This window comes from Caretta caretta, chromosome 5 (genome assembly GCF_965140235.1).
Source record: "Caretta caretta isolate rCarCar2 chromosome 5, rCarCar1.hap1, whole genome shotgun sequence".
NCBI classification, from domain to species: Eukaryota; Metazoa; Chordata; order Testudines; family Cheloniidae; genus Caretta; species Caretta caretta.
In genome coordinates this window covers 127,875,238-127,893,046 of record NC_134210.1, presented here as the reverse complement: position 1 = coordinate 127,893,046, position 17,809 = coordinate 127,875,238, and the positions used below count along the sequence as shown (strand labels likewise).

General features: G+C 45.3%; 1 protein-coding gene and 1 non-coding gene across 3 annotated transcripts in view; one reads left to right on the top strand and one right to left on the bottom strand.

Moving 5' to 3' along the window:
- The window catches only part of TRIM14 (tripartite motif containing 14), a 27,358-nt gene extending 9,549 nt beyond the window's left edge, over positions 1-17,809 (bottom strand). Inside the window, exons 1-5 of the mRNA XM_048849991.2 lie at positions 17,370-17,809; positions 12,613-12,708; positions 9,092-9,325; positions 7,282-7,444; positions 3,977-4,069 (exon numbers count right to left, since the gene is read on the bottom strand). Coding sequence (XP_048705948.2) covers positions 3,977-4,069; positions 7,282-7,444; positions 9,092-9,325; positions 12,613-12,708; positions 17,370-17,759 — 976 coding nt within the window. The 5' untranslated portion in view covers positions 17,760-17,809. The remainder of the gene's footprint in view (positions 1-3,976; positions 4,070-7,281; positions 7,445-9,091; positions 9,326-12,612; positions 12,709-17,369) is intronic.
- The window catches only part of LOC125636604 (uncharacterized), a 36,660-nt gene continuing 36,410 nt past the window's right edge, over positions 17,560-17,809 (top strand). For both annotated transcript variants that reach the window (XR_007356648.2, XR_012668672.1), the window contains exon 1: positions 17,560-17,649. This is a non-coding gene — a transcript (uncharacterized LOC125636604). The remainder of the gene's footprint in view (positions 17,650-17,809) is intronic.

The following is a 17,809-nucleotide window of genomic DNA, read 5'->3' as shown; positions in this document are numbered from 1 at the left end:
AGAGAGTGTCTTTGTCCAGCCGAGGGGGAGCAGCGAGTCCTGCCACTCACTGAGCCGAGTCCATTGTCACAGGCATACATGTCTTAATATCCCCAGAGTCCACCGGGTGCTACTACTGTGCTTTGTTGACAATTAACCTGGCTGGGCACCTTTGCTACTGAACCGAGTCGGTGGTTTTCTTGGGCCGTTCTATCGAGGTCTGCTGCATCAGCTATCTGTGCAGCACTGGTGCAGCACACAGAGAGCACACACAAACAGCCAACAACTGACAGCAACCTGAACCCGGGTCTCCCAAAACACAGGGGCCCTAACAACTTGGCTAATTTGGGGTCCACAAAAAGTTTTGGTTTCAATGAATCAGCATTTTCCCACAAAAAACTTTCACCAAAAAATTCCCAACCAGCTCCAATCTTGAACACTCTGCAACACAGATGAGAATGGTTTTGTCCTGGGCTAACTATCAGCATCAGTGCAGAGGAACCCACTGCTGAACACTGTGCCTGGAGAGCAAACCTACCAGCTCTGTACCTCTGTTCTTCCTTCAGACCCTGGTTAGAGAGAGAGAACAGTGTCTGCCTGCAGTTGATGTTAACTGTTGCAGAATGTTTCTCTAAACAGAAAAGGAAGCTGACCTGGAACCATTATTGTTGTGTTGCTGATATTTACATGGCAATGATTTGTAAACCTGTGAAAACTTCCTAAATAAATAGTTATTAAAAATACATCTATAGTAATTCCTCTTGGCAGTCTCTATGGCCATCCACTGGTGAAACACTGATAACAAAAAGAGACTAAATTGGCTTCATTAAGTTACACAGCCCTAACAAGGCCCAAATGTAGGATGCAATTTGTGACAGACAACAGATGAGGGAGACAAAAAAATTACTCCTGCAGGAAATGTAACAAGCAGTAGAATCCTTCATTTGGTGTAAATAACTCTCTCTAGAACCTCTGGCTCAATGAGTCTGCATTGCTGGGATCAGTAATTTTCAGCAATAAAATATGAAGGGATGTCAAATGTGTATAGAATGTAGGTAACTCTGGGACTAAAATGGATGATGGACCTCAAAAGGAGAAGAAGTTGAGAAGTCTGGATTCAGTTACTCTTTTTCTAGTTACAGCTTGTAAAGTTGTAAAAATAATTAAAGGGATATACTGTCAGGTCAAATATGGCTCAAAATTTGAGATAAAAAAAGAATGTAAAACCTAAGTTAAATATTTCCATGGATAAAATAGAGAGAGAGAGAGAGAGTGTGTGCTTACATATGTGTGTACGCACAAACATTCCACTGCAGGGTTAAGCTCAAAATTCCTGCAAAGTGCTGAAATTGACTAGAAATTACAAAATGAGCTTGGCTGTTTTCATTCTCCAAATGGAGACATGCTGTTTGTTTATTTGCGTGTTACTGGTAAAAGGTAAAGTGTATTACTACTAAAACTGGAAAAATTTTAATAATCCACAGTGTTATTTGTGACGAGGACTTTACTAATCCTCTAGCCTGTGGAGCATTGAACACCTCCTCTAACAATCCATCATTGTCAGCTTTGGGTAGCCAAGAAATTGTATTTTTAACCTTTATGATTGCAAAGGTAACTTCCCAAATGCAAAGCAAATGTAAACCAATGCAGTGCTGTCTTCCTGACTCTGCAAACACATCTCTTGAAATAGAAAGATGCAAAATGCCAATCACCCAAATCATGGATCCAAGTCACAGCTTGACAACACCTAGCTCTGCTTATCCTTAATATCAAATGCTCAGAGCGACACCTCCCAGCAGATTCAGTGCTTAAGCAAGATCAGTGTCTAGATGAAAAGCAGTTAACAGTATCTGACCCCAGGCAAGACAGAAGTGGTGCAAATGGAAAGAGAACTATCCAAGAACATACCATTCTCAATAGAGAGGCTTTGACACTGCTGCTGGATTCCCAGACAGTAACCACTGCTGGAAACCCATTCTTCCATCTCTGTCTGGCCAGGGGCCATGCATGTTAACCAGAGAGATCCACGTCATGGTCTTCAGGCTAATTTAGTGCAGTGCAACAGGGTTGGGAGGACAGCATCAGTCCCAAGACTGCTCCACTGATTCAGAATATGGCAGCCCATCCAGCAACTAAGCAACACAGGACAGCGTGAGCACATCACATTCTCACTCCCGACACTCCACTGACCCCCCAGTGTGGATTCAAGGTTCTGCTTCTGAAATTCATGGACCAAAATGGGTGAGGTCCAGGCTACTCTGACCTTCTGCCATCAAGGACAATGGAATTTTTAACAACCAGGGTGAAACTTGGAAAAGCAGGAGACAGCTGTTTCTCAGTGACTGGCTCATGGCTTTGAAATTGGAGTAGCCACAAAACCCACCATCTTCCGGATAAAATGCAAAACTCAGAACTTTCCCACAACAACACTACTGATAATAATAAATTAAACAATTTACTTCCTAGCCTTCCTCTGCATTCTGGGAGAGAGAGAACCACCAAAAAAAAAAAAAGAAACCGAACACCAAATAGGCTACATGGTGGCCCCATGTCATTCTGAAAGGCTTGTCTACGTGGGGAGTGTTAGGATATAGATATTCAGGCCTGTCTGTAAAGACCTATACTCTAAGAATTTAGGTGTATTCTTATCATTTGGCTAGTTATAGAGGTATAAAAGAGAGAATCAAAATCATTGTCTGCTGGTGTAAGAGCCTTCTCTTACTGTGACAGTCTGAGGCCCTGTTCTTAGGCTAAGGCCTCTGGCTAAGCAGCAGAGGCCGCCATAAGCTGGGAAGCCAACGGTCACATCCTCACATTCCAAACTAGTCACATTGAAAGAAGGTGCTATTGGGCTGTTAGGAATACAATCCTGTCCTGATAATGCCTATAGCCTTCAGAGAAAGGGAAGTGCCTAGAAGATGTAAAAGGAAACTTAGTTTGATAGCATCCTGTCTGGCAAGAACTCACTTATCAATAGCTGGGATGTGAAATCCTTATTTCTGTGTGTTCTATCACTGTAGTCCCCATTTCCCTATTGTTCGTCTGCATAATCTCTGTCTGGTTCTGTGATTGTTTCTGTCTAATGTATAATTAATTTTGCTGGTGTAAACTAATTAAGGTGGTGGGATATAATTGGTTAAATAATCATGTTACAATATGTTGGGATTGGTTAGTTAAATTGCAGTAAAATGATTGGTTAAGGTATCGCTAAGCTGAACTCAAGGTTTACTATATAGTCTGCAGTCAATCAGGAAGTGGGTGGGTGAAATGGGAACAGGGAATGGGGGTGGGGAAATTGGAATCATGTTTGGCTAAGGGCAGGAATGGGAATAGGGACACAGGTGTAAGGCTCTACTCTAAGGTGCCACTAGTACTCCTTTTCTTCTTAGAGCTGGGAAGGGGGACACTAAGGAAGGAAACTGGAATCATGCTTGCTGGAAGTTCACCCCAATAAACATTGAACTGTTTGCACCTTTGGACTTCGGGTATTGTTATTCTCTGTTCATGTGAGAAGGACCAGGAAAGTAAGTGGGTGAAGGAATAAGCCCCCTAACAGGGAGTTATTCCTGATAAACTCCATGTGGGGCTGCTCTTATTCCAGAATAACAGTGCCTTATTCTGAGTTTAATTAATTCACACTCTACCTTATTCCAGATTAACTTTCATACGTAGACAAGCCCTAAGAAAGGCAACTATCATGAGGATGTGCAGAATATGAATATCTAAAGAAGCTACATTAGATACACTAGCCAGTTCATACACTTGCAGGTGTAAATATAAATGCTGGGTCACAATTTTCAAAGTGACAGCAATTTTTGTTTCCTGACATGAGACACCCTAGAGGGGTCTGATTTTCAGAAAGTACTGAGCATCCTTTGAAAGTGTCTCAAGTTAGGTCCCCAAAAACTGAGGCATCCAAACTCAAGGCACTTCTGAAAATCCTGACCTTGGTTATTAGTTCTGGGAACACAGGAAAGTTTGGTTTAATGTTACTTACGTTTTAAAAATAGTGATCGATCAACTGTAGACGTTGTTTTCAGCAACGTACCAGGCTCCTTCTTTGAAGTGGCATTAAGGCTGCTGAAAACGTCTAAGGCACAAATGAAAAGAGGGTGTTTAGAAAATGTTTTCCCAAGAAGAACGTATCTGCTGCTTATAAGGGGAGTTTCCAGGGAAAAGTGCTTTAAATTCTAACAGCAACCTGGGGAAGGCAAAATGTTACATTCCCTTTTTCCAAGTTGATTGGCTGACAATTACTATAAATTATCTTTACTAGCGGCAGAGGAGTTTATTTTGTACAAAATTCTATTTCCCACCCTAAGTCCATTTGGTAGCATGGATATGCATAACACACAACACAGCCACTCAGTAGAGAGTCTGGTATGCAACACACTCCACTAATCATGCTACAGGACTGAAACTGGTTTCGAAGCATCAAGGAAAAAAACAAACAAACCAGAGAGCATATTCTCCCTATACAGATGATTGGGAAATGGAACGTAGCCAGACAGTTGATGATTCATGCAAAGATGCTGTGATCCCAAAGGCAGTTACATAGTACTATCGCTCATTCCCTTCATTACATCACCAATAAACTTCCAGGATTCCCCACTGTTCCTGAAGCTATCCTGTTGTATCATGCTATACTTGACTCAGTGTTGTCAAGTGCATCTTTCACAACGGGGTCAACTCAGGGGTAACTGGGCGGCGAGTGATATACCAGAGGTCAGACTACATATCTAATGGTGCTTTCTGGCCTCATAACCTATGAATCTATGAACAGTTGGGGTTTCCATATGGCTGGGGTGAGGAGGTTATTTTTCTTCATGGCCCTATATTCCACCGGGGTGGTCTGTCCTTAGAAATGCATATAAGCCACATGTAACAAAAGAAACTAGCTCAAAAAGTGTTACAGTTCAGAATGCATTCAATACTCTGGGGAGAATATCTGTTATTATAGCACTGCTATTTAAAGGTATTACGGAGTATAACCTTGTATTACGCACTGGGCTAGCCACAGGGTAATTAGGAGTGAGATAGTGCAGCGATAGGAGGCTGAGCCTCCTAGGTTCAAATTAGGCAGCCTTCTTAGGGGACTTTAAACTAGGAAGGTTATTACTTAGATCTGAAGCTCTTTGGGGCAGGGACTGTCTTTTTGATCTGTGTTTGAACAGCGCCTAGCGCAGCGGGTCCTGGTCCATGACGGGCTCACCGGTGTTACTGCAATACATGTAATAAATAACGCCATGAATAATAATAATAAAAATAAATAATAAATAATAATAATAAAAGGGGGCGACTGGGAGGTCTTTGAGTTAACTCAGCCATGGGGCACGTCTAACAAACAGTAGGGCAGAAAACAGAGTTGATCCAAAACAAAAGCAGAAGACTATAAAGTGTCCTGGAATAGCCATCCCTTTGGAACACAGAAAACAGGCATGAGAAATGTTACTGAGCTCTGGCCACTGGAGCTGTGTAGGAGGAGTCTCCCAGCAGGCATGTCAATACTGACAGGCAGACATTATGTAGAAAAATACAAAGGGGGGAGGGGTGTGTATTTATCACTAGATGAGCTAAAGCACTTAGAAGGTCAGAAAGCTCTACACTGCTGTCACAGAGAGAGTGGTGGTGAAAAAAAATAAAGAAGAAATGAGCATGAGCAACTGCTCTAGGCTAGTGAGGCTATAGGAGAGACATTTCTCAAGGTACTCTTGCCTGCCCTAACACAGCTGCATATGCATTTAAAGTACTCCTAAACATGCAGATGGTATTTAGTGTATATGTGAGGGCTGTAACAACTCGTAGTCTCTATGGATTGGCACAGAGGGAGACTGGCATACACACTCACCAATAGGTTACAGTGAGATACAAAGGAATTCTGGGAATAATCTGAATTAATGTAACATCTTACTGGGGTCTACATTACTATTCACAACTCAGGAAAAACATGAAGGGACTGATTCAGGAGGAAAGATTAGAAAAGCTACATATGGCTAGCTTGGAGGAGGAGATGTCTGCATTACAATCAGAAGTGTAACTGAAGAAGGAGTAAACACTCTGGAGCTGGCTTGGATCTAACTAGCTCGCACAACAATCGCAGTGAAGCTGCAGCAGCATGGCTGTACAAGCCCACCCGGTACCCTGTGTATGTATTCAAGTAGCTAGCCCATGCTGCCATGTCTTCAGGGCTATTGTTATTTGAGCTAGCTAGATCAAAGCTAGCTTGGGTATGTCTACACATGCTGCAGTCACCCTAGGCGATTAAAGGGAGGACACAAGATTACAAATGCATGAAGGATGCCAGCCCCAAAGACAGAAACGGAAATAGTTAGGGCCCTAAAAGAGCAATGGGACAAAATGTAACATGAAAATTTAGGCTATCAAGAAAAACTCCCTGACAGTGAGATTGTGGAACAGTCTCCCCAAGGTGACAGTGTAAGTTCCGGTTTCAGAGTAACAGCCGTGTTAGTCTGTATTCGCAAAAAGAAAAGGAGTACTTGTGGCACCTTAGAGACTAACCAATTTATTTGAGCATAAGCTTTTGTGAGCTACAGCTCACTTCATCGGATGCATTCAGTGGAATTGAGCTGTAGCTCACGAAAGCTCATGCTCAAATAAGTTGGTTAGTCTCTAAGGTGCCACAAGTCCTCCTTTTCTTTTAGTGTAAGTTCCATCGCTACTGAAGGACCAGAGGTTTTCACAGGCCTTTCCCAGCAGTAAGTTCTGTGAGCTGGCTCTCTCGTTTTGAAGGGCTGTCACTCAACACCCTTTCCTCTCACTGAAGACACTGGGATTTGAGAGTTCCCAGCACGTTGTGCCTTAAGTCCCTATTTTCAGTATTTTGTAGCTAGACAGAGGCCGAAGCTAGAACCATTTATCCTGGTGGTTTTTGGGAAATGGAACCTGCACCTAACCCACCTTGGTTTAAGTTTGGCCAAAAAGAGCAACAGAAAAGTCAAGACCAATAAGGTTTTGCAGAACTGCCAGCGATAGGCAGACACACATTGCATGTGTCATGTAAAATGAGCAACAGTACTGCATGTTCAGATTGTACTGACTCCATGGCAGTGGTGTAAAGGTAAAAGGCAAAGTGGGTAAAGCTAACCTAAGCTAAACTCCTTACTCGCCGAATGAGAAGCGGGTAAAAGGTTACCCGCATTTACCCTTGGCTACATTTACTACAGCTACATAGTGACTGTTTGCCTGTGAGCACTACCAAGTGCCAGTAGTGAACAAAGAATAAGCAGACAGCATGAGGCTGCAAAATCGAAAGGGTTAAAAACACGGCACTGTCAAAGGTACCTTCTTTAAGTCGAGCTTCTAAAGGTTTCTGCACAACAGACTGAATAGCTCTTGCCAAGCCCCTGTAATGGTTCATAACATGCTCAAATGACACAGGCACTGGGTGCCACTGTTCCGCTGGAGCCCTCTGCTCCTGTATTTCTTTTTTTGATGCTGTGTAGTCCTGTGGACACAAAATCAAATCCTAGAGTTAGGCAATACCTTCTGGCCATTTCTTCCCTTTCCAAACCCCCACCTGTGCTCAACAGCTGAGGTGGAGCCACAAATCTGCTCTCTTTCTCCAGCATGCAGGGAAAAATCAAAAACAATCAGCAAAACCTTCTGTCCATAATAACCAAGCCCTTCAATTCTCCCCATGTTTGGCCTGCTTAAAGCAACAGCAATGGCCCAAGTGCTGGTGCAGCCACTCTGCATCGCAGTGTAAGGAGTTCCTCTGGTGGCCTAGAGCTGGATACTACTGCAATCTTGGGGGAAATGCTGAATTACCAAGGGAATTTGGCCTGCCTATAGCCCTGTTAGGGTTGAGTGCAGAAAATACAAGGGCAGGCTCCTAAATTTTCTACCCCTGCAGCATGCATAGGCCAGACTGCCAAGAGCTCAGCTCCTCTTCAGGTGCCTAAAGTGAAGTGGCACAGGGAGGGGGCTGGAGGTTTGACCTTGTAAAAAGGTACAGGGATATTCGAAAAATGGATATAATTTAGTCCCTCTCTTTTACTTAATGGTAAAGATTCAGGTGATCTAAACCAGCGTTTCTCAAATGCCGCCCTAGGGGCATTTCTTCTGGCCACAGCCTCCTGGGTGGTGTTTGCGGTGGGGTGGAGGGGCTCAATCCCCCAGCCCCACCATTCTGCCCATCACCCCTGACCCCCGCTGCCTCTTCAGGCCCTGGGCTTTGGCCGCGCCCCCAGCCGTAGGACCCCAGGATCCAGCTACTGGGCTTCGGGCTCTCGCCCCAGGCTCAATCTCCCCCCGCATTACTGCTGGCCCCTGCTGTGTCCTCTGGCCCCAGTCTTCCGGCACTGGTCCTGGGCTCACCACCCTCCCCATTGCCACTGGTCCCCCGCTGCCTCCCATTACCCCTCACCCACCCATTGCCCGGCCCCCACTGCCTCCCTACCCACCTTCCCATCCAGGGCTTACTCAGCCCTGGCAAGCTGGGGGACAAATTAAGTCTGCTGTGAAAGGTGATATTTATAGTCTGCTGTGAAAGGTGATATTTATAATATCGCTTTTCACTGCCTCCCAGCTAGCTAGCAAAAAAAAAAAAAAAAAAAAAAAAAAGGCAACCAAAAATGCAAAGAAACAACCACCACCAACACAAAAGACAATAACATGCAAAGCACCTTATCTGTGTTTCTATTCAGTTTAGGTCCAGTAAAGAACAGAGACAACTGTACATTGTTTTCATTATTGAGTTTACAAAAAACCCCTACATAAATAAATTACAACGATTTGGACATGTATATGTACACATTTATTTGTTTTTCCTAAAGTTAATTAGGTATTTTAGGAAAAATTGTCAGAGTGGCCACCAGCAAGGGTTGGTGGCCGAACTCTGAGGTCACCAAAAATTTTGTTGCGAGAATCCCTGCATTCTAAACCCAGTCTAAAGGTGGAACCATGACTGTGTGGGTTACTAACCAGAAGGGCAGGAGCTAGACTATTCAGAGAGGCAGTAATAGAGAGGCACTAATAGGGGGAAAGAGAGGATAAGGCACTTTGTACGTATATATCTACAGAAGCAAATACAATAAGCCTCCAAAGTGGTTCACCATTAAATGTCAGAGGCAGAAAGAGAGTACACTACTACCTGTAATAACTGAATGGGATCACTTCGCTGTTGGATCTCCCTGACTCGGTTTGAAAAGCTCTCTAGGATTTGAATTCGTTCTTGACATGACGCTGTCTGCTGATCATACATCATGAGGGCCTGCTGAGTCTTTTCATTTATTAATTTTTTTGTCAGCTGTTCCTCTTCATCAAGTAGCAGCCGGAGTTCGGTGAACTTCCCTGCCAGAGATGCTTTACTAGCCGAGGCGTGTGCCTACAAATAAAAACAGAATGGCAGACACATTCCGAGTATAAGCGTCTCTGATGTTTCTCTGTCAGACTTTAAAAATTACATTCCCACAAAGTTTTACTGATCTGTAGCTTTCCTTTACAAAAATAGTCCAGCCACAGTCCAGATAACCACACTTGTTTGGGGTTTTCCTACTTTTGTTCTGGGTGAAAAGGCTCAGGGACAGATTCTGATACCCTTACTCTCATTGACAGCATCTTAACTTCAGTGGGACTACTCACACAGTAAGATATTACTCACTGTGAGAAAAGGCATCAGAATCTAGCCCTTAGCTAGCAGTGTCTGGAGTGACATCAGGCAGACTCCAGAAGTCTGGCAGATGTGGGAACTGGATTTCTGTGTATGCTTGAAAGGGAATATTTTATGTCCCATTATCAAACAAGTTAGGTAAGAAGAATTGTTGGAACGAGGGCATCTTAATGTGAGGGACAGCCGGAGTCAATGTCCAAACCAACGTGGAAAGGTCTCCAGATTGCACTGATAGCCATTTGCTGGGTACCCTATGGAGATGCTTTCAGAGCGTAAGTGCCCGGGACCATTTCTACCTGTACAGGGCTGAGTACACCGACAGTTCTCCACACAGAATTAGTAATAGTTTCCTGTTTTTATTGGAGTCAGATCCTCACCTGATGTAAATCAGTGTAGCTCCATTAACTTCAACAGAGCTACATCAATTTACACCAGCTGAGGAGGTTCATCATTTGCTGTTTGTAATTATTTCAGTACAGCTCTCCCAGATACATATGTTCCGCTCCCACTAACAAGTGGCTGATTGCAGAATTGAAACTAGGGGCAGGATTTCTGTTTCAGGTGCTAGCACCATGCACAGGTGCCTACAGGAAATACACTGTTCTGTGGCAGAGCTGAAGCTATGATGTCACTCTGAGGCAGGCAGTGGTTGGCTAATTCTCCCTAACAACAGACAATATGGGTCTATGGCTTAATTTGCACTACGCCCAGTTTGCAGCATAGCTATGTTCACGAGAAGTGTGAAAAAAAATTACCACCCCCACTCCTAGCCGATGTAGCTATGCGAGCAAACACTCTGGGGTACGCAACTATCCCGACGGAAGAATGCTTTTCTCAGCTTAGCTAATGTCATTCTGGGAGGTGGCATACTTATACCATCAGAAGAACTCCTTCTGTTGGCTATGCTGCGTCTACGCTAGGGGGCGCTGCCAGCATTGCTATACTGGTCATGACTCTGTAGTGTAGACAAGCCGTCTGTATCAGTTTGACTATGATTGCTATTTGACATTGAACATAAGAACAGCCTTAATGGGACAGACCAAGAGTCTATCTAACCTGGTATCCTGTCTTCCAACAGTGGCCAGTGCCAGGTGCCCCAGAGGGAATGAACAGAACAGGTAATCATCAAATGATCCGTCCCCCGTTGCCCACTCCCAGCCTCTGGCAAACAGGGGCCAGGGACACCATTCCTGCCCATCCTGGCTAATAGCCATTGATGGACCTATCCTCCATGAATTTATCTAGTACTTTTTTGAACCCTGTTATGGTCTTGGCTTTCACAACATCCTCTGGCAAGGAGTTCCACAGGTTGACTCTGCGTTGTGTGAAGAAAGACATTGGGCTTGTCTGCATGGGAAACTTTTAACAATTAAACTAGTACAGTTAAACAGGTATAACTCCCCATGTGGGCACTCTTATTCTGCAAGACTGGCTTTTTTCAGTTGAGTTTAAACCCCTCTGTGACATTCTGTACCCCAAAGCAATGCCCTGGTGCCCTCATATTTACAATGGTGAGAGGATTATAATATGATTTGTTCAAAGTATGCCCTGTGAGGTATCATTCTAAAAGTCTTGATCTGTTGAACATTAATATCCTGTTGGATTGTATGTGCTGTCATTGTATCTCCAGTTATAAATATTGACTATGTATCACTATTTCAAATGTGTTTGCTCCAGAGATGACACCCCCCAAGGTAGTTTACATCCAGTCTAGCCACCACACTGTGAGTGGACTATTCAAGGTGACGGTCCATTAAGAAACACAACAGATGTCAGAAGCTTATCCACACCCATGGGCCTTCCTGTGAACTTTTCAGCCAATATATAGATAATGGCTGCTATGACTCATCGAAGCATGCAAGGGCACGTGACTAGATCATGTGACACTGGACTCCATCTTGTGCCTGCACTTTTCCCACAAACTGGGCTGGGAGCTTTATTTGGGACAATGAAGTTCCCTCCACATGGCAGAAGCTATGAAAGAGGGGAAGGCACATCATCACTTGGCTTCACACTCCCCACAACTCAACACCTGGAAACATGACTAGAGGACAAAGACTTTGACTGGGGAGGGGGTCCCAGGCAGGAAAGGTGGATTCCCGCCTATGTCTGAAAGTGTTTGTACTATCAGGGTGAGACACTGCTTGATTCAAATCCTGGCTAGTTAATAGAACTCAGATTGTGATTTTGTTTTATTTCTTAGGTAATCTACTTTGATCTGTACCCTTATTACTTATAATCACTTAAAATCTCTCTTTCCGTAGTTAATACATTTGTTTTACATTTTACCTAAAAACAGTGTGGTTTGAGTGAAGTGTATGAAAAATCTTAGCTCAGTTAACAAAAAGCTTGCGCCATGTCCCTTCCATATTGAGGGAGGGGCAGACTGGTTAATAAACTTACACTGGTCAGCTTTTGACCAGGGCAAGACGGTACAATTCTGGGGTCCTAGGCTGGGGGGAACTGGCTGAGGCCTCTCTATTGTTGGTTCATGAATGACTGGCAAAAGCATTCATATGACTCGGGTGTGTCCCTGTCCATGAATGTTTGTGTGAGTTCAAGACCTGGAGGGGTCTGCAGCTTGTCACAGCGTGAGAGGGAACCCAGGCTGGTGAGACAGAGTGCTCAGCGGTACCCCAGTTCAAGGTTGCACCCCGGGAACACCCATCACACGCTCCCAAAGTGACAAACTAAACTGCTAATAGGCCCTCTTCTATGGGTGTCCACATAGTTGGTTATACTGACATAACTATATAGTTTATAGGTTTATAGTCATACCTTACCTTATACCTATATAATCTTCCCACACAGACAAGCCCTTTGCCAAGTAACAAAATATTGGGAACAGAGAAGATAATCACAACATTTACATGATAAACTTGACAGCAAATTTACTTTCGCTCTAGAAAACCATGCTTGTGATTGAGCAGCTGTCTAGGCTGCAGCGTGGGTGGCATCTGAAAGCTGCTACTCCCTGATTAATAAGCAAGTTTCCACTTTACCTTAAGGTCATTAACAGCTTGTTCTATATGTCTTATATTGCCAACTTCCTGTTTCTTTTTCAATTCTAGCTCCTTCAAGTACCTTGTCATGAATTCCTGTTCATGTAAAATAAAATACATACTTGGTCATAAACAATGGTTACAAACGTAATTATCCATTTTTCTTTCTACAGCAGAAGAATGTAGTCAGAAACTCCCCAAATCACATGTTTATACAAGGTAAATATCGATACTTGTTAACTAGATCACGTATTTGAATACTGAAGCTGCCCATCTGATATCACTTCTGCAAGACATAGGGAAACTTACTGGGAAAGCCTGTTTTTCACCCTGAAATCTCTATTCTTGCTCAGACAGAAATAATACCACCTGCATATGTGTTTAGCAGTTAAAGGATCCCAGCTGAGCATTTTCATTTGGAAAATCACCCAGAGAACTATTGCCTGGATTCAAAATCCAGTGAATGTGTGTCACACTCTTCAGTTACAATAGATGTTTTCTGCTCTAGGACACAGTATAGACCCGTGGTTCTCAAAGCCAATCCACCCCTTGTTCAGGGAAAGCCCCTGGCGTGCTGGACCGGTTTGTTTACCTGCCGTGTCCGCAGGTTCAGCCGATCGCGGCTCCCACTAGCCACAGTTCGCTGCTCCAGGCCAATGGGGGCTGCGGGAAGTGACACAGGCCAAGGGACGTGCTGGCCGCCTTCCCGCAGTCCTCATTGGCCTGGAGCGGCGAACCGCGGCCAGTGGGAGCCGTGATCGGCCAAACCTGCGGATGCGGCAGATAAACAAACCAGTCCGACACGCCGGGGCTTTCGCTGAACAAGCGGCGGACCGGCTTTGAGAACCACTGGCATAGAGGTTGTACTATAACCAAATTTTATTTGAAGATTAAGCAAATTTATTCTGGCAGATTTTCCTTTACATACCAGCCCTGTTCCTCAATACGGTTATTTATGACAGGCAGCTACGAGCATGCTGTAAATAGGATGGTCACCGCTGTTAGAAAGGATGTAGAGAAACTGGAAAGGAGCCAGAGGCAAGTGACAAAGATAATTAGAGGGATGGAATGCAAGCCATATGAGAAAAGGCTGAAGGAACTGGGTATGTTTAGTTTGGAAAAGAGGAGATTAAGGGGGGACATGATAGCAGTCTTCAAATGCTTGAAAGGCTGCCATATAAAAGATGGAGGAAAACTGTAACAGAGGAAGAGGCAATGGGTTCAAACTACAGCATAGCAGATTTAGATTAAATCTCAGGAAAAACTTCCTAACTGTCAGAACAGTAGGACAATATAACAAAGTGTCTAGGGAAGTCATGGAAGATCCTTCATGGAAGGTTTTCAAAAGGAGGCTGGTTAGCCATCTGTCTTGAATGGTTTAGACACATTTGCAGAGTAAAGTACTGCTCCCCATGAGTAAGGGTCTGAGATCTGGCCCTCAGAGATTAAGGTGGAGGTTTTCTAAGGCAGCCGGCTCCCATTGGAAGTCAATGGGCATCAGGGCCCAGACGGTTCAAGCTGTTCAGGTGTTGCTGCACTCCGTGTTGAACACCGATCTCACTTAGGAACCTAGATCTCATTTTCAAAAGGAAGTTAGGCACTTTGAAGTCTAAATTCCATCAATGACAGGATTTAGATTCCTAAATCAGTTAGGTGTTGCGATGCTGAGCATAGCTACGCCTAAATACGTTTTATAATCTGGGCCTGGGTGCCTATCTGCCCTTTTGTGGCTTGGAAAATCTCCCCATCAGCCTGTTCCCAGAATTTATAGAGACCCCATTCCACATGGATTCCTACAGGAGTCATGAGTAACTGTTTGTATGATGAGGCCCTTAAGTTTTTTGTTGTTTTTTTTACCTATTAACAGCTTAAATTGTGATTTTAAACATAAGAGCTATACCATGTCCCAAGTAACCCTTTCACACTGTTACTTTCACTCTAATAATACAGCATGATAAGGGATTCAGAAACCTTTAACAATCAAAGTTAATAGCAGTAAACATCATGCCATTGAAAACTCCCAAAAGTGTGGCCTTGAGCATTGGGAACTTCAGTGGACTCTGAAATGGACATGTTGCAGTTTTGGAGATATAGCAGAGTTTTAACTTGTGATGTGAAAATACATAGAGAAAGAAATGAGCTAGAGAGAGTGAAAAGAGGAGCAGAATTACCCTAATATACATATAAAGTTAAGGCTTACGGTGAGTGACAGTAACACAAATATGAATGTTTTGACATGCTTCAAATGCCGGGAGCAGAGGTAGGGGCTTTTGTATCTTAGTATTAAAAGGTGTCAGGAAAGAGTACTGCGGAAAGGGATCTGGGCATCATAGTGGATCACAAGCTAGATATGAGTCAACAGTCTAACACTGCTGCAAAAAAAGCAAACATCGTTATGGGATGTATTAGCAGAAGTGTTGTAAGCAAGACATGAGAAGTAATTCTTCCGCTCTACTCAGCGCTGATTAGGCCTCAACTGGAGTATTGTGTCCCGTTCTGGGCGCCACTATTCAGGAAGGACGTGGACAAATCGGAGAGAATACAGACAAGAGCGACAGAAATGATTAAAGGTTTAGAAAACATGACCTGTGAGGGAAGATTGAAAATATTGGGTTTGTTTAGTCTGGCAAAGAGAAGACTGAGGGGGCACATGATAACAGTTCTCAAGTACATAAAAGGCTGTTAGAAAGAGGAGGGAGAAATTTTTTTTTTCTTAACCTCTGAGGACAGGACAAGAAGCAATGGGCGTACATTGCAGCAAGGGAGGTTTAGGTTGGACATTAGGAAAAACTTCCTGTGAGGGAGATTAAGCACTGGAATAAATTGCCTAGGGAGGTTGTGGAATCTCCATCATTGGGGATTTTTAAGAGCAGGTTACACAAACACCTGTCAGGGATGGTCTAGATAATACTTAGTCCTGCCTTGAGTGCAGGGGACTGGACTAGATGACCTCTCGAGGTCCCTTCCAGTCCTATGATTCTATGATCCAGTGGAATCTCCGAGAGGATGACCTGCAGAATTTCCTGCCACATATGCCATTCCCCCTGCTTCAAATCCAAGCACAAGGGCGCACACATGCACACTGCAGCACTGGTCATAAGTGAGTACTCAGAACTGCCTGGAGAACATTTCTGCAATGCTCTGATTTGAGTCCTAGCATACATTTGCTTGTGAGGTTTTCACTTCTTACAGAGGCTAAATAAAATAACTGCACTGCTTCAGGAGCATTGCTAAAACACTGTCTCCAATATGAATGGCAGGAGCCCATCTTGCACAGCAACACAAAATTTTGACCAGCAATGTATTCAGTCTGCGTATTTGACTATGCTGTCAGAAGAGACAGCTTGGATGGAAATTAGGGGGTTACAGTGCCAGAACCCAGGCTGGTGTGCCAATGTCCGAGCTCACCAACTACACTTAGGGCTTGTCTACACCAAACAGCTTTTAACGACAGGGCTGTGTAGACACAGCCCTGTTGCTAAAAGTCGGCACGTGTAAATGCTCTTTGTCGTCACTTTTGCAGACAAAATACTTCCACCCCCGCAAGCAGCATTCAGTTTGTCGGCAGGAGTATACTGCCACTTGCCGTGGCAAAACTTTTGTCTTTTGCAGGGGAATTAAGCACCCATGAAAGACAAAAGTTTTGTCGACAACTTGGCAGGGTAGACAAAGCCTATGTATTGATGCCATGTCCTGGAGAGTGCCTCTTTCTCTTCTGCTGAATCCACAGCCAAAAAATGAAATCTCTATCACCAAGAAACCAGCAGATGTCAGCAGAGGCTAGATATTTAGGGCCAGAAGTTCCAAAGAGCACTCACAACCAGGAGCCAGATGTTAAAAAGAGCTCAGGCTCCCATTTCAGCATCAAAAGTAAGCAGCCGGATTGATTCTAGTCCAAAGGATTGATTCTCCACTGCCAAGCTCTTTGCAAGAGTCATTTACATCGGTGCAAAGTACACGTCAAACTCTAGCATCTCAGAATAGCTAGTAGCATTTGACCCCACTTTGCACTCCTTTTACTTAGGTGTAAATGACTACACAAAGCGCAAAGCAGTGGCGAAACAGGACCATAGTGTTTTAACTTGAGAATGCTGGGGTTCATATTTTGAAACCCTCTAAATACGATAACTATTCTTTCCTCCCCCATTTTCACTTGCTCAGATCTTTCTGAAAAATTCTGTTTTGAATCTGAAACTTTCCAACCCAAGAGTAACTTTTCTGGAAAGTGTAAGGAAAACTGCTTCAGTGACTGGGGGACGGAGGGCTTTTTCGGCTTAAAGGGTATCTGAGGCATGAAGGAGACCCACTTAACATGCTCTTTACAGTCACAGAATCAGAATTATTAAACAACCTCCTTAAGAAAGGGATGGACGGTGCTTCCCAAATGCAGCCTGCCGGCACATCACCACATGGAACCTTCTCCGTCATTACAAAGCAGGCTTCCTGGGTCGGGGCTCCTGGGGGTGGCCCTGGGTTGCTCTCCCCCCAGGGAGCCCTACAACCTCACAACACCCGGGCCCCTGTCCTCCACCCACAGTAACTCAGAGCGGGGGCAATGCAGGGGGATGGGCCCCTCTACACAGCTGGGTACCAGGCAGGGCTGTGCCGGGTGAGCCAGGGCCAGGCACTACGCCCAGTGCAAACAGGATGAAGCACCAGGCAGGGGCCCGTGCCCAGGCCAGAGAGGGGCAGACGCCAGGCAGGAGCCCGGTCCATAGAGGGTCCCGGCCCGGTCCATACACGCCCCCCCCCGTTACCTTGGTGCCCTGCGCGGCCTGCCCCAGCAGGCTGACGCGGTGGCCGCGGTGGGCGCCCAGCACCGGGCACAGGGCGCACACGCAGAGCGCGCAGTCGGCGCAGAACAGCTCCAGGGGCCGCTCCCGGTGCTCGGGGCACCAGCGGCCCCGCTCCCGCAGCGCCCACAGCTCGGCCGCCGCCTCCCCGGCCGGGCCCAGCCGGTGCCCGCGGAAGGCGGGCGCCCCGCCGGGCTCCCCGAGGTGCGGCCGCACGTGGGCCCCGCAGTAGGAGGCCAGGCAGGTGAGGCAGCTCCACTCCGCCGCGCCGCGCTGCCCCGCCGGGCACAGCTCGCACCGGGGGCCCGGCTCCCCCAGGGCTGAGGCGCCGCGCTGGGACTCGGGCTGCGCCATGGCCGGGCTGCGCCTCCTTCCCGCCGGGCCCGGGAACCAAAACTCGCCGG